At 36.6% G+C, this 16,790-nt stretch overlaps 1 protein-coding gene across 3 annotated transcripts in view; it reads left to right on the forward strand.

Moving 5' to 3' along the window:
• LOC124612910 overlaps positions 1-16,790 on the forward strand; it is a 106,960-nt gene that overhangs the window by 14,130 nt on the left and 76,040 nt on the right. For all 3 annotated transcript variants that reach the window (XM_047141396.1, XM_047141398.1, XM_047141397.1), the window contains exon 3: positions 4,929-5,133. In XM_047141396.1, coding sequence (XP_046997352.1) covers positions 4,929-5,133 — 205 coding nt within the window. The remainder of the gene's footprint in view (positions 1-4,928; positions 5,134-16,790) is intronic.

Here is a 16,790-nt window from a genome sequence, read left to right on the forward strand (position 1 = left end):
CACAACATATTTTTAAGGGTATTTGAAAATTGTTTTCCCAAGAAAATAGTTAAACATAATTCCAAGAAAACATATAAAAAACCTTGGCTAACTAAAGGAATAAGAATATCTTGCAACCGTAAAAGAGAGCTGTATCTAACAGCAAGAGGGAGTACTGCCCCCAAAATTGTTCAATATTATAAAAACTATTGTGCGTTACCAAGAAAAGTTATTAAAAAGTCCAGAAGCATGTGTATCATGTCTGAGATCAGTAACTCTGATAATAAAATTTAAGCAATTTGGAATATTATTGAAAGGGAAACAGGGCAACCAAGAGCACAGGAAGACTTTAGTGGCATAAAACTGAATGACAAGTGTGCTAACAAACAATCAGAAATTGAAAGTATTTTCAATAATCATTTTTTAAATGTTGTGGAGAAAATAGGATCTAGATCTTCACTAGAAGAGGCAAGGCTACTAATAGAAGAGGCCATACCTGTGCAGTTTGATACAACTGTAATTCCATTAACCTCTCCCTCTGAAATCAGTAAAACAATAAACTCACTGAAAAGTAAAAGCTCTTACGGAATTGATGGCATTTCCAGCAAGGTACTTAAAGCTTGTTCTCCACAGATAAGTAGGATTCTCAGCCATGTATGTAATAGCTCTTTGGAGCAGGGTTTTTTCCCCGATAGACTGAAATATGCCATTGTAAAACCATTGCATAAAAAGGGGGACATGTCGGATGTCAACAACTACCGTCCAATCTCTCTTCTGATAGCTCTATCAAAAATTTTTGAGAAAGTAATGTATTCAAGAGTAGCCTCACATATTTGTAAAAATAAAGTACTAACAAAATGTCAGTTTGGTTTTCAGAAAGGCTTTTCAACAGAAAATGCTATATACGCTTTCACTGATCGAATATTAAATGCTCTGAATAACCGGACATCACCCATTGGTATTTTTTGTGATCTCTCAAAGGCCTTTGATTGTGTAAATCATGAAATTCTTTTAGATAAGCTAAGTCATTATGGTTTGAGTGGGGCAGTGCACAAATGGTTTAATTCATACTTAACTGGAAGAATGCAGAAAGTTGAAATAAGTGGTTCATGTAATGTTAAAACAACAGCTGCTTCCTCGAACTGGGGGGCTATCAAGTACGGGGTCCCACAGGGTTCGGTCTTAGGTCCTTTATTGTCTTGATATACATTAATGACTTACCATTCCACACTGATGAAGATGTAAAGTTAGTTCTTTTTGCTGATGATACAAGTATAGTAATAACATCCAAAAACCAAGAACTAAGTGATGTAATTGTAAATGATGTTTTTCACAAAATTATTAAGTGGTTCTCAGCAAACACTCTCTTTAAATTTTGATAAAACACAGTATATACAGTTCCACACAGTAAATGGCACAACTCCAGTAATAAATATAGACTTTGAACAGAAGTTTGTAACTAAGGTAGAATTTTCAAAATTTTTAGGTGTGTCCACTGATGAGAGGTTAAACTGGAAGCAACACATTGATGGTCTGCTGAAATGTCTGAGTTCGGCTACATATTCTATTAGGATTATTGCAAATTTTGGTGATAAGAATCTCAGTAAATTAGCTTACTATGCCTACTTTCATTCACTGCTTTCGTATGGCATCATATTCTGGGGTAATTCATCGTTGAGTAGAAAAGTATTCATTGCTCAAAAACATGTAATCAGAATAATTGCTGGAGCCCACCCACGGTCATCCTGCAGACATCTATTTAAGGATCTAGGGATCCTCACAGTAACCTCACAGTATATATATTCACTTATGAAATTTGTTGTTAATAATCCAACCCAGTTCAAAAGTAATAGCAGTGTGCATAGCTATAACACCAGGAGAAAGGATGATCTTCACTCTGCAGGGTTAAATCTGACTTTGGCACAGAAAGGGGTAAATTATGCTGCCACAAAAGTCTTTGGTCACCTACCAAACAGCATCAAAAGCCTGACAGATAGCCAACTAACATTTAAAAATTAATTAAAAGAATTTCTAGATGACAACTCCTTCTACTCATTGGCTGAATTTTTAGATATAAATTAATGGGGAAAAAAAACAACTTAAACATTAGTGTCGTGCAATATTTTGTGTAATGTAATATCTTGTACAGACATCTTTTATTAACCTGACATGTTCCACATCATTACGAAGTGTCGTATTCATGATCTATGGAACAAGTATTAATCTAATCTACGTGGAGGGAACAGTTAGGATATGTAATTTCCGAAATAATGGGCGACCAGACTCTGTTTCTTGTGCAGTACACATGTATCTGACAATTCTCTTTTGCAGTTTCATATTTGAGATTCAGTACTCGAACTTCGCCAGAAAATTATCCCATATCTAATGACAGATTCAAAATAAATATAATAAGCAATTTTTAATGTACATATCACCTCAACAACAGAATTACATGAGATGTGAAAAAATCTTTAAACTCAAATGAGAAATACACTGAGACAGTAAATGGTAAACATAAGACAACCATTAACATACTGACCCCAAATATTGGTCAAACTACTGTTTCCCTAGCGGTTTGCAGCATCAAATAGGACACTATACACACAGTGGTTTGCTGCCAAGCATTAACACACAACTACTGAAGCACGCTCACTTGTCACCGTTATGGAAATGTGATTATTGTTTTCTAGGTATTAAACCTTGAACAGGCACACCTATGCATAAAGTGCACCAAACACAGATAACGTCTTGTACTATTCCATCAGTTGTTGATTTACAATTGTCAGCCCATATGTGTTCATTCATTATTGCTTCAGCTAACATAGTGACAAGCTAAACTGTCTTATGTCCAAGAAAGCAGCGGTAATGTAAAATAAACAGCAAGCTAGTTGAGAAAAAAATTTACAGTCCCTGCAAGAGAATGATGCAGGTTCCAAGCTAGAAGCACAATCCCACAATGAGGCAGTTGTCTGCAATATCATTAGCAATTAAGCTGTCAACTGGGGTCTGAGGCAGCTGTGCTGTTTAATGCTTAAAGTGGGTAATCACTGTGGGGGTAAGACTTCTACATGGCAACAGAGTAGTGTAATTAAAGTTTATTTCTTTATTGTTTAATTAAACAGTGATTTAGCTCATATAGTGTGTGTTTATTTTTCTTTACTTGAACTAAGATTAAACTGTGATTTTGCTCGTAAATGTTTACTTTGGTAACATAAAGATAGCTGTTTTTTACATGTGTACAAAATACACCATGCCCCCACTCATGTTATAAAAAATGGCACGCCTACTTGAGAGGTTAAATATTGTTGTACTTTTACGTAATGGTTGTCAGTACATGCATTATTCAGATCTGTGAAAGAACTTTTTTTGTAAAACAAACTGAGAATTAAGTCTGGAGAATATGGAAGAGTTGTCGTGGTTTGTAGTCAAAAGAATGGTCCATGCGGCTCTCCAAGCTAGTCTCTTCTGTGCAAGCCTCATCATCTCTGGATAAGTACTGCACCCCACATTCCTTTGACCCTGCCTCTTGTAGTCAAGCCTGGGACAATCTACACAATTTTTGCCCTATCCCATCCTGTCCCTTTGTACATGCCATGTACACACCTCCCTCCATTACCTCGTACCTGTTTCATGATGTCTTAGGATATGTCCTAGAGACCTAGACCTTCCTTTACTGAAGATGTGGCATTAAGCTCTTTTGTCCCAAAGTCAAATTAGTAATCCTTTTTTAGGTTCCCCATATACTCTTCTCTCTCTCTCTCTCTCTCTCTCTCTCTCTCTCTCTCTCTCTTCCCCCCCCCCCCCCCCCCTCCCCCCCTTATTTTTTTCTCCAGAATCTTGTAGACCCTCTTATCTGTACAGTTTCACTGGCATTTCATTTGCATATAACCGCTTTCTAGGCAAATACTTTGAAAAAAAAAAAAACTGTCTAAAACAAATTCTATGTTTGACATTAACATATTGCTCTTCTTGCTGTTACTGCCCTGCATTTTATATCCTCTGTACATCTGTCATCTGCTATTTTTTCACTGCTAAATAGCAAAACTTATTTACTAGTTTGTTTCTCATCTAATCTAATTCTATTGGCATCACCTGATCAAATTTGATTACATTCCATTACCCTCATTTTGTTACGAAGAAATATGCTGTAGGCCACAGCCTAATGCCCATACAACTAAAATCATTAAAAACTTCATGGTTTTATTCCTGATGAATTCAGTTGCTTTTCCACATTACTCCTGAGTTTTGGTTACTGTGTGCTCTATTGCTTTATTATGGAATGGATAGCAATTAAAAAGGGCCATCACATCCTGCTTGCTGTATTTGTGGTTATAGTGAATGTGGTGATCCTGATGAAATTTTTTCCAGTCACATTTTTGCACTGACGAAAATAAATGATGATTAAAAGGTTGCTTATCAGATGAACATGAGGGATGGAGCAAAAGATCCTGTCACACGCAAGTCACATCTGTGTAAATTGTAACATTGTTTTTCATTGATACTACTCATCCGTTTTGAGAGTTCTGAACAGTTAATAATTGTTTTCACTATTATTGTATCTATGGGGTTAACAGTCAATAGTTATCATCCCTAATAATTATTATTAATTGTAATAAATAACACACCATTTTGGTAGTGTGCTGAAATTTTCACATATTAACACATTTTGATCACTTATTAAAGTGACTGAAGATCACAACAACACATTAAAATGTTGGTAGTAAACAGTTTCCTGCTTTTTGCACATCCCCATTCAGTTGTTCTTGCATCCCTACTATCCAGATCCAAGTTCTACCACTCGGTGTTCACTCTTCCATGGTAATATTGTTTGCATTTTTCTTGTTCTTTATTACCTGCTAAAGCAGATCTAATTGTTGTCATTTTAAAATTGATAAATGCAATATGTAATTTTGTGGTCCCATCAGAATAACAGTGTTTTTGGTTTTCAGCTAAAAACTCTAATGCAAATAGAGGCAAAACAGATCTCACACACATAGCAAAATATGAGAATGCTCTGGTGGATGATGCATCAGCCATAAATCACCCACGAAATATGGCAGTTCTTGCAGAGGAGGCAGCAGCTTTACAGGAAGCTCTTGAAATGCAACCCGAAGAAATGGAGCACCAGCCCTTATCGTGTCGCTCACTCTTGGAGTAAGTGAAAGTTTCGTTGTTGTTGTTGTTGTTGTTCCAGTAAGTGATCTTCCCTATTTCCTTCGTAGGGTTCCCATACACCCTGATTTCCCTACAGTAGTCTTTTGTTTCCAAACTCTCTTAGGTGAAAAAAATGTCCCAGATTTTGCAGTCTTCAATCACATAACCTTTCAGAATCCTTTCTATCAGAACTATGGACACATTACTCACGCTTATTGCAATCTGTGAAAATATTATTTATCAATGTTGAAATACTCCTACTGCAAAGTAATCTGCTCACATGTAACCAGCATATGTGAACTCAAGTTAATTGTTGGTTGTTTTTCATCAATCACTTGATTCTGGTGAAACAGTTGTAGAACCATTAAAAGAACTGCCGAGCTCATTAGTGAGGGACTACCCCAATTACACTAAATTAGTTAGAGGCAACTTTAACCTGTTGAGTGTAGTCTGGAACTTCTATAGATGGACTTTAGGTGGTACAATCAGTAAGCCTTGTTTAGTGACTGTCAACACATTTTCTGAAAGCTGTTATGACCAGTTAATTCAACAATCCACAAAGAGTGGAAATATTTTAAACTGTGTAGCTACAAAAAGGCCCAATCTTATCAACAGTGTCCATGTTGTCATACTAACAGTGGTTGGTAAAATTCACAAAGCAATGAAGGAGGAAAGAGCAGATAAACAGGTGTTACCATCCCACTTAGACAATGACTGGACATCAGTTAGTTCAAATATGACGGGCGCAGAAGAATTATGTGAAGAGTTTAAACTGATCGTAAATCAGGCTTGGGAAAAGTATGTGCCAAGTACTTAGATTACAGATGGAAAAGACTCACCATGGTTTAATAACAGAATTTGGAAAATGCTAAAAGAAACATTATTGCACTATCTGTCCAAAAACGCCCCCCACTCCTGGTCCTTTTGTGAGTTCGTGCATACCACATGCAGGGTCCTGAGTTATTCTGGTCCATTCTTCCTTCCCAGGCTGCTTTTGCTCTCCCACATGGGTTTCCTTTCCCTCCCTCCCATCCTTCTGCCTTCTCCTATGCCCCCACCTTGCCTCATTCTTTATTTTTATTGCTTTCATTTATGTTGAGATGGCTATCCACCTTGTTCTCTGTATTCCTTGTGATTTTGTTCATCTTGCCTATTCTGTCATCCTTTTGGCATTTTTGGTCCCTCCTTGGGGTGTGATCTCCACTTCTAAATTTTCTGTCTTTAGTGTAAGCCATTTGGGGAACAACTCCTCCTCTAGCATCTAAAACATGGATTCCTCTCTCTCCTTCCCATCATCTTGTCCCATTATAGTCTGTCCCTCCCTCCTCCTCCCCCTCCCACCCCACCCCTTCGGTCCCGTTAGTTTCCCAGGAAGTGTAGCCAATCCGTGTAGTGGGGCTATTATGTCCCCATCTGGCTGAGCCCACTGACAACACAGGGATCACACTTCTGGTACCTAAACTATTGCCTCCTCATGTATGCCTAGGATTGGTTGTTCTTCATTCTGGAGCATCAGAACTCTTGGTAATGGCTACCTTGCCAGACAGTTCTTGCTGTGGCTGGGTGTTGCCCATGGAGAGATCCCGTGGTCAGAGTGGGTGGTATCAGTGTGGATGCTTTGTGTGTGAAACATTTTAAGCTCCCAAAAACTTTGGCATCTCTTTGGTTTGTAATCGATCATTTAATGCTGTTGCTTATGACCCAGAGGCCAACCCTTCCCTGGCTACACCCTGGGAGAAGGGACAGGTTCGCCGGCTTGTGGTGAAATACTTTCCTTGCTACTTCCTATCTGGTCTCACTGGGATTGAAACCGGCACATTCACTGTCACCAAGCTGTAATTTTTTGCAGTAAATATTGAAGAGTAGCCCTTCATGCTTGCGACCATGCTGCTGACGCCCTGGTGTCCATTACTCCTCAACCAGTCTAGTTTGTCATTTTTCCTAGGGAATCATCCTTCAAATAGATGATGAACTCCAGGGCAATCTGGAATGACAGGACATTCATTTTGTTTAGCATGTTCAAAAAGGTTGTACGGAAAATTGCACTGGTATACCAGCACCTTTATTCTGGCATTTGAGGGAGATAACCTTCTGGAGGTCAAGGTTGTGTGTTATTGGTATGACTTGAAGCAGTATGTCCCAGCACCCATGAGGTGATTTCGGTGCTTGTGTTATTTCTTCACACTGTAGAGCGGACCCTCTATGCAGTGTATGTGGACAACCACTCCTTGAGGGGAGCCCCTGTGTTCTGCTGCCAGTGTGTTAATTGTCTTATTCGTCACTCAGCATGTTCACCAAATTGTCTGGTTTATAAGAAGGGAAAGAAGATACAGAGGTATAAGTTCCTTGATCATTTATCCTACACTGAGTCTCGTCAGAAATATGACTAGACTTCACTGTGTGGATAACATCTGACTTTGCCCCTGTTATGTCCTTTCCCCTTTCTCCCTCCTTATCCCAGTCCTACCCTCCCCCTCCTCTCACCCTCCCCTGCAGTTCCACCCAGGGGGCTCATGGTCCTTTCATGAGTACGTGCATGGTGAGCACGGGGCTCTGAGCTATTGCAGCCTTCCTTCTTTCCAGGGCTACATTTCCTTGCCCTTTTCCTCCTTTCCTCTCCTTGCTCCTTCCCCTTTGCCCTCTCCTCTCCCTCTCTTAGTGTCCTTGTTTAAGTTGGCCCCTCTATCCTCCTGGTTAAGTTGGCTTTGCAATTTGCTTTTGTTGTGTAATTACCTCATCCTTTTGGCATTCCCTGGTCCCCCTCTGGGGTTTGACCTCCATTACTAAATTTCTATTCCATAGTGTGAGCCATTTGGGGAAGAGCACCTTACCTAAAGTGTCTGATGTGTGCCCTCCTAGTTCATTCCACCTTTTCCTTCACGTCGTTGTCTGATGCTAGGGTGTATAGCCATCACGGTAGCCAGCCCGTGTGGTGGGGTTGCTATGTACCCTTTTAGTTGATCCCCTGAGAACACAGGAATCACACTTCTGATACCTGAGCTGTGACCTCCTTAGGTAAGCCCAGGAGTAGTTGCTTGTTGTTCTGGAGCATCAGAACTCCCGCCAATGGCGGCCGTGCCAGACGGCCCTTGCTGTGGCTGAGTAGAGCGTGTGGGGAGAGCCCCCGTTCAGAGTGGGAGGTATCAGGACGGATGCTATGCAAATGAAACGCATACAGATCCAGAACTCTGGCAGTTTTTCTGCGGCCGTCTCTCTGCATGGAGCTTATTCTTTTAGTGCTGCTTCTTCTGCCCCTTCGGCCTTCCCTTCCATGACTACCCCCTGGGGGGAGGGTCAGGCTCGTCGGCTAGGGGCGAAACCTTTCTCCCGCTATCTGGTTTGCACCAGGACTGATGGGGATACTTTCACCAATACCAAACCTTCATTTTTTGTGGAACACATTGAATAGAAGTTTGGTGAAGTGGACTCTCTGAGCAAGATGCGGTCGGGTTTGTTGTTGCTCAAAACTGCCTTAGCTGCCCAGTCTGCAGCCCTTCGTGCCTGTAACCATCTTGGCACAATTCCTGTGTCCATTACCCACCACCAGTCTCTGAATGGGATTCAAGGTGTGATTTTTCACAGGGACCAACATCCTTCAAACTGATGAGGAACTTGGGGACAGTCTCGGATGGCGGGGTGTTCACTTTATTCGACGTGTTCAGAAGGGTCCGAAGAACAATCACATTGATACTGGTGCCTTTATCCTTGCCTTTGAAGGGAATACTCTCCCTGAGAAACTAAAGATTATGGTTTAACAATGTGATGTGAAACCGTATCCCACCACCTATGAGATGTTTTAAGTGTTTGCGTTTTGGATGAAAGTCTTCCTGCTGTTTGCAGGCCCCTCTCTGTGGTGACTGTGAACGTCCACTCCATGAGGGGAGTTCCTGTGTTCCCCATCCTGTGTGTGTTAATTGTCATGGCAATCATTCTCCACGTTGTAATGGATCTGGGAGATGTGTTATTTTCTACCGGATTTGTCAATACCAAATTGTAAATGTTTTCTTATATTTTCTTGCCAGAATTTTGTTTATTATAATTTGCCTTATTATATGTTAATTTACTTATATTTTTGTGAGTGAAAGCATATTGATTACTATTAGTAAATGTGTCGAAGAATAGCAAAGAGACTGATTACAAGCGGAAGCTTGTGTGTTGTGTCAAATGTCTTCGACGCTGGAGTCGTCTTTGACTATAGTCAGTCGGCAGTTAACTCTTGGTGTGTGTTGACAGTAGAACAATGTGCAGGTCGCTGTCATAAATAATTTTGAATTATGTTACTATTTTTTTATATAAACTTGAAGAAGAAACTACATTCGAAGAAATGGTATTTGAAGCACCGAAAATGAGGCAAACACATTGAACCAGGTCATTTCTGCAGCCGACAAAGATGCATTGTGGAATCGTACTTCCACTAGACAACTGAAGCCAAGACCAATATCGCCTTGTAAACATCTAACGGAAAAGGTACTGTCATGAAATATGCCAAATTTAAGTAAATAAAAAATAGTGAGCATATTTCAACTTTGTGTCTCAGCCGGGATACCATATTTCAAGTGGGGGCTCAGCTGGGATAACATATTCAAACTGGGGACTGTAGCCGGGATATTGTGTTCACGAGATCTTCAACAGTGCTACGAGGAAGAAAATTTTTGTGTGTTAATACCAGTTTTTTCAGAATGTGTGTTACAGTATTTGTGTTCATCAGGAAGTAAAAGTTTTGGAGAAGTAATGTTTCGGCAAAAAAATGTAGTTCACGACAGAAGTAATTTCAATGGAAAACGTGGATTTGCAACAGTAGAAGAGTGTTCCAGATAAGTCACGAAACCCTCGTATTTTGTTAAAACAATCTTTTTATCTTGTTTTGTATTGTTGTGTATAAATTTTTTTCTTCACAATGACTTATGAGATTTTCGAGAGTATTGTGCCTAAAGTAGAAAGTAGTAATTTAATAGACTTCGAAAATCAGGACAGGTCAAATGAAACAGAAAGAACCAATCAATTTGATTTAAAAAGTTTTCTCGTAAATTTCACGAAAGAAATTAAACAGTCAGTTGACGATAATAAGACTTACTGGGATGAAAAGATTGATAACATTTTGTTGCACGTCCAAGCAGTCAATACCCAAGTGGGTGATCTTTCGAACAGAGTTGGCAGTGTTGAGGAAAAAATTGAATCTGTGGAAAAAAAAAGTAAATGAAATTGATGCTGAATTGAGCGATGAAATTAATACTGTAAAAAATGAGTTACTGGCAGATAGGGAAAGAAATTTAATTGATTTTAATGAGATAAAAGGGGAAATTAAAAATTTGGATGAGAACACAAAGTTTTAGTAAAAAATGTAGAACAAGAAACTGACAATCGTTTGGTTACTCTAGAAAAAAAAAATAGAGTGCAATGATTTAGAAAACAAAAAAACTGTCAAAGAACTTAGCGAAAAAATTGGAAGTTTTGACATTGAATTTCAAAGCAAAAATCACAATGTCAACACATGCAATCTTGTATCTAATATTCCAGTGAAGCACTTTTCGGTAGATGGACACTTACATCCCGTTGATTTTATACAGTATTGTAAGGATTGTTTTTTACCTCACTCACCGGATGATATGAAAATTAAATTTGTGAAAAAATTCTTGGAAGGGGAAGCTTTGACTTGGGCAAACCAGATTGTAATTGTGGGGATGACCTTTTCAGAATTTGAATCAAAATTTCTGCAAAATTTTTGGGATGATCTTAAACAAACTAGAATCAAAAGTGAATTTTTGAATGGGAGAAACTATAGAGAATCAGATGGGAACATGAAACAATTTTGCAAAAGTGAACTTCACAAACTTATTCATTTAACAAAACCTTTGGATGACTTGGTCAAAACTGATACCTTAAAGAGAAGATTGCCATCAGCAATGCAGTTGAGTTTAGTTCATTGTCCTGATAGTAATGTAGAGCAGTTTCTCAATTATATTGAAAAGTTGGATAGGGTAACAACAAGAACACATAGTGGGTTTACTCAGAAAGGTAATGATCAAAATTGGGGAAATGATAACTTTCAAAAAAGGGAACAAAACAATTATCATGGTATCAGTCAAAATTCACGGGGATATAACAAGATTCAAAAGAAGGACCATAATTTTTATCCAAAACAAGACCAACATATTCGCGGAAATAATCAACAAAATAGAGAACACTTTAGGGATCAAAATCACAGAAATTTTGTTAGAGATCAGTACAACAGAAACTACCAACAATCAGGTAATGTTTGGCATAGGAATGGGAACAGAAATGTTGATCAGAGACATTGGCAGAACCACAATCAGCAGTTCAAGCAGGAACAAGTTGTAATTCAGGAAATAAAAAACGAGTAGACGCCCCCTTGAAGGTCCGCAAGGTTGAAGCAGAAGGTGAGCATGATGAAAGGACCAGTGGATGTGACTATCATAAACCCAAACATGACAGTTCCAAACCTAAACTATCACATGAGGTCATTAGTTGTTTCTGATTGAAGAAATTTCAAGAGGAAAATAATGATGATATTGATAAACATAAAATTTTCAGTACACAAGAATATACAGTAGATAAAAGTAATTGTGATTCATTTAATTTAACAGAGTTTTACACTTGGGCAGAAAAGAACAACACTTTGTCAGATGATGTAATTTGTAGTAGTTCAGAGATGTGTGTGAATGAAAGAGAGAATGCATGCTGTGAGAATGAAAATAATGGTGAAAGGGATCTGGTAACTTTAGAAAGGGGAAATTATATTTTGGGGAATAATTTGAATGTGTGTGACCTGAATATGTATAATGATAATGATGTTGATGATAAAGTTGATTATGATAGTAATGGTATTGATGTTGACGAAAGGTATTTCATTAGTTTAAATAGGGAGTTGGGTATACACATGGTTGAAAATGGATTAAATAGTGAAAATGTTATAGAAATTCCCAGGGATGTTACCAGGATGAATAAGGCTCACATGCTGGGTGTATGTAAAAGTGTGAATTTTGATGTTGTTGGTAAAGAATCTGATTACACAAATAATGATGATACATGTATAACTTCTAGCCTAAGTGAAACTTTTACAGATACTAATGATGCACACACATTTCTTATGAATCTATGGCTGAACAGTTAAACTATTTCTTTTGACAAGAATTTTAGAAAGATGCTTATTAATGTATGTGAAACTATATGTCCAGAGTGGTGGAAAAAGACGAGCTATTTTATTTTTGAAATGCTGAAGGATAAGTACTTCAATAGTATACAATGTGATTTGAATGAAAATTCTTGGCTATTTGAGATAATAGAGTACTAATGACAATTTTGTATCTTGGGCAAATTTTATAACTGTGACAAATAATACATGTAATTATATACCATATGATTCTGATAAGTATAGGTTTGGGGAAATGGAAAGTGATTTATTACATGAGGATACAGGTTCTGAGAAAAGTGATCAATTTTGCAGTCCTTATATAAAGTTCAAATTGGGTCATGGATTGGTAAATGTTTAATTGATACAGGAAGTGAGATCTTGGGAATATCTGAAAGGTTAAGCAAGAAATTGAAAGTGGGGAAAGATTTTGTTGAAATGCCAGTTGTTGAGGTAAAGATAAAAGGTGCTACTGGGAAGAGCAGTAAATTGGTAAAAAGCCAGGCTTTAGTGACATTTTTAATTGAAGGCAACTTGTTCACACATGGATGTTTCGTAATTCAGGAATTTAATGAGGATTTTCTTTTGGGTATGAATTGGATAGTAAAAGTAAATACAGAATTTGATTAGGTTTGAAGAAAACTTTTGATAGAAACTAGTGAAAGGGAATACATTCAGACAAATTTTGTGAACACACTTGGTGATCAGAGTAATGGAAATTTTGACAGTATGAATTTCCTAAAAGAAAATAGATTGGAGAATATTGAAACTCATAGATTTGATACTGATGAAGTTGAATTTGGGAATTTAGTAAATTTGAAAATTTCAGAAACACAAAATTTATCTGGGAAGCAAAAACAAGTTAGAAAATCTGCTGTGGGAATACAGTGATGGTTTCAGTGACATACCTGGTAGGGCAAAGGGTTATCAGTGTGAGCTTCAGGTAAAAACCTCATGAACCATCTTTCATAAAACCATACAGTATTGCAATATCAAAAAGACCTGCTGTTGACAGAGAGCTGAAAAAGATGGAAGGATGTAATATAATAGAAAGGAGTACCAGCGCATATAATAATCCTCTAGTAGTAGTTTCGAAAAAAGATGGTGGAGTAAGATTGGTTTTGGACTCGACACTTAAACAAAATTTTGTTCAGACAGACAGACCATCCTGAAAATGTTGATGAGTTGCTCTATAAATTTACAGATATAAAATATATGTCAAGTTTGGATCTAACTTCGGGTTTTCATCAGGTAATTCTAGGAAATATACTGCTTTCTTGTACAATGGTAAGAGTTACCAATATTGGGTTAAATTCTTCTGTTTCTGAATTTATAAGAGCTTTGGATCATGTACTGGGGCAAGAACTTGCGTCTAAACTGATAATTTATTTAGATGACATTTTGGTTACAGGGCAAAATTGGGAGGAACATTTTTCGATTTTAAAGTCAGTTTGTGAAAACTTAGAAAAGGGGGGATGACATTGAAATTAGAGAAATGTAAATTTGCAGTTTCTGAATTAAAATTTTTGGGTCATGTTGTCACAGACAAGGGAATTTTGGCAGATCCAGAAAAAATTAAAGCAATTTCAGAAATTCCTATTCCTAAGACTAAAAAACAATTAAAGTCGTTCTTTGGGTTATGCGGTTATTACCGAAAACATATAAGTGATCAGAGTCTGAATGCACCATGTTTAAGTCAGTTACTTAAGAAAAACACTGTTTGGGTTTGGGATAGAAGTTGTCAGGAAGAGTTTGACAAAATTAAGCAAGAGTTGAGGAAGCAACACTTATTACACAGACCTGATTTTAATTTACCATTTTGTTTGAACACTGATAGCAGTAATTATGGGCTTGGAGCAGAGTTATTTCAGGAAAGAGTAGAGAATAGAGTTAAGATACATTGTACCATAGCATTTGCAAGCAGAATGTTGCTCAAGCATGAAAAAAATTATACAGTCACAGAGAAGGAACTTTTGGCAATTCATTGGGCTTTTACAAAATTTAGAATTTACCTTATTGGACATAAAACCATAGTATTTTCGGATCACAAACCATTGAGTTACTACAAGAGTGCAAATTATTGCCACAGTAGATTGACCAGGTGGGCAATATTTCTGCAACAGTTTGACTTTGAAATCAAACACCCAAAAGGTTCTGAGAATGTAGTAGCTGATCCACTTTCAAGGTTACCGATTGGGGGAGAAGAGATTTTTGAACAAGAGGAGGAAAAGCAGTTTAAAATTACATACTTGAAATGGGTGGAAAATGAGAAAACAATTAGAGCTATGTGTAACAAAATTAGAAAAAAATCAAAATTTGGATCAGAGTTGGAAATTAATCAAAGAACGTTTAGGCAAGAAGGGGTATGAGAAACTTGATAAATTTTATAAATTACATAAGGGGATTTTATTCCGGAGAACAGATGTAGATTCTGATAATTGGAAACTGTGTTGGCCAGAGGCAGATGCTGATAAGCTGATCATTTACATACATGAAAGTTTTGGTCATTGTGGAATACAGAAGTGCATTCAAAAGATACAAGAAAATGTTTATTTTTACAATATTGGAAAGAAGTTAAGAAAAGAATTGGCAACCTGTGACATGTCAGAGAGTTAAAGTGAGCAGTCAATGATGTGGAGAGATGCAAAACATTATTCCGGAAAAACCTTTAGATCTTATCGCAGTGGACTTATATGGAATGTTACCAAAGAGTAAAGGTGGTCACTGTTACATATTTGTTATGGTAGATGTATTTTCAAAATTAAACTATATCCAGTGAAGAAAGCTACTAGCCATGAAATTATAATAAAAATTGAAAGGGATTATTTCGCACAGGTGGGTAACCCAAAAGCTATATTATCAGATAATGGTTCACAGTTCACCTCTAAAATTTGGAAAAAGTTTATTGAAAGATCAAAATTGAAGCATATACTTATATCTGTTTATTCTCCATCCATCAATCCTGCAGAAAGATATATGAGGGAAATTGGGAGACTTTGTAGAGCCTATTGTAGCCATAAACATCTAACCTGGTTTGAGCACATTCGAAATTTTGAAGATATTATGAATAGCCTACAACATAGTTCCACAGGATTTTCACCGTATGAGATGATGTTTAATATTAGACCTCCAAATCTTATATCAGAACTTATTGAATTTCCTAAATGTACACCTCTAACTATGCAAGAGAGAGAAGATATTGTCAGGGAAACTATGAGGAAACGAGGGGAAAAGAGGAATAAAAGACATAACAATAGGGTAAAATTAACCACTTTCAAAATTGGGGGTCTTGTTCTGGTCAAATCTCGTGAAAAATCAAAAATGTTAACTTCAGAAATTAAAAAAAATTCTTTGATATCTATATTGGGCCTTTTGAAGTCATAGAAAATCCACACCCTAATGCTTATCGTTTGGTGTATCCTAAGTCAAAGAAATTATTTGGTCTCAGGAATGTTGTCTCTTTGAAACTATGTAAACAGAAATTATAATTTCAAAATTTAAATAACCTATTATCATCTAAAACAAAAGTCCTCCACTGGAATATAGAACAAAACTACCTGTACAACCAAGTATGTATATATGCATGTATAAATTAATAATTTGAAGTCACATGTTAATCGAAACTGATGAACAAACACTGTTGTAACAGAGAATGAGAGAAAGATTTATTTTTACTTTTTTGCAAAAAAAAGTCTCCCTAGTGAGCATTTCTGTGTTTTTTTTTTTTTTTTTTTTTTTTTTTTTTTTTTTTTTTTTTTTTTTTTTTTTTTTTTTTTGAAGCTAAGTCTTCCCTGTGGGTGAAGGCATGCATGTGGTGAGGACATGCATGCAAAGGTATAAGTTTCAAAAACAATTTTAGATAAAGCCTCATGATAAATGAGCAATTTATTGTTGTTTATACAAATGTTGTGGGGAGCGAAAGTACTCTTCACAAGAATGTGACTTGTAGTAATATTGTAGTAGAGAGGCAAGTGTACATAAATAATTGCAAAAAATTTAGATAATACTGATGTATCTTTAGCTGTACTGAAAGAAGAAAATCATAAGCAAAAAAAATACAAAATAAAAAAAACCATGAGTAAAAAAAAATTTAAAAAGAAAATCATAAGCAAAAAATATACAAAAAACATGAGTAAAAAAAATTGAAAAAAGAAAATCAGAAGTAAAAATATACAAAAGGCAAATATATAAAAAAACACTACACTATATATGTCCAGTATCATTTTTACTGTACAATATGTAAGCATAATGAAATTAACATTAATATAAAAAAATTTAAATCGTATTCTAGGAAATGAGTTTTACCTTTCTATTATTTTCAATCTGTATGCTGTATGTTAGAATATTTCTCATGTATGTTTTATACCATGTATATTTGTCATGTCAAATAATTTCTTTACTTGAATTTTTTGTGTATGAGATTGATGGGGAAGAATCATTGCAACAACAGCCAGTAACAAATCCACAGATTCAAAGAGTCCAAATTTGGAAGAGGTTATCAGACTGC

Source organism: Schistocerca americana, chromosome 4, assembly GCF_021461395.2.
Source record: "Schistocerca americana isolate TAMUIC-IGC-003095 chromosome 4, iqSchAmer2.1, whole genome shotgun sequence".
Taxonomy (NCBI): Eukaryota; Metazoa; Arthropoda; class Insecta; order Orthoptera; family Acrididae; genus Schistocerca; species Schistocerca americana.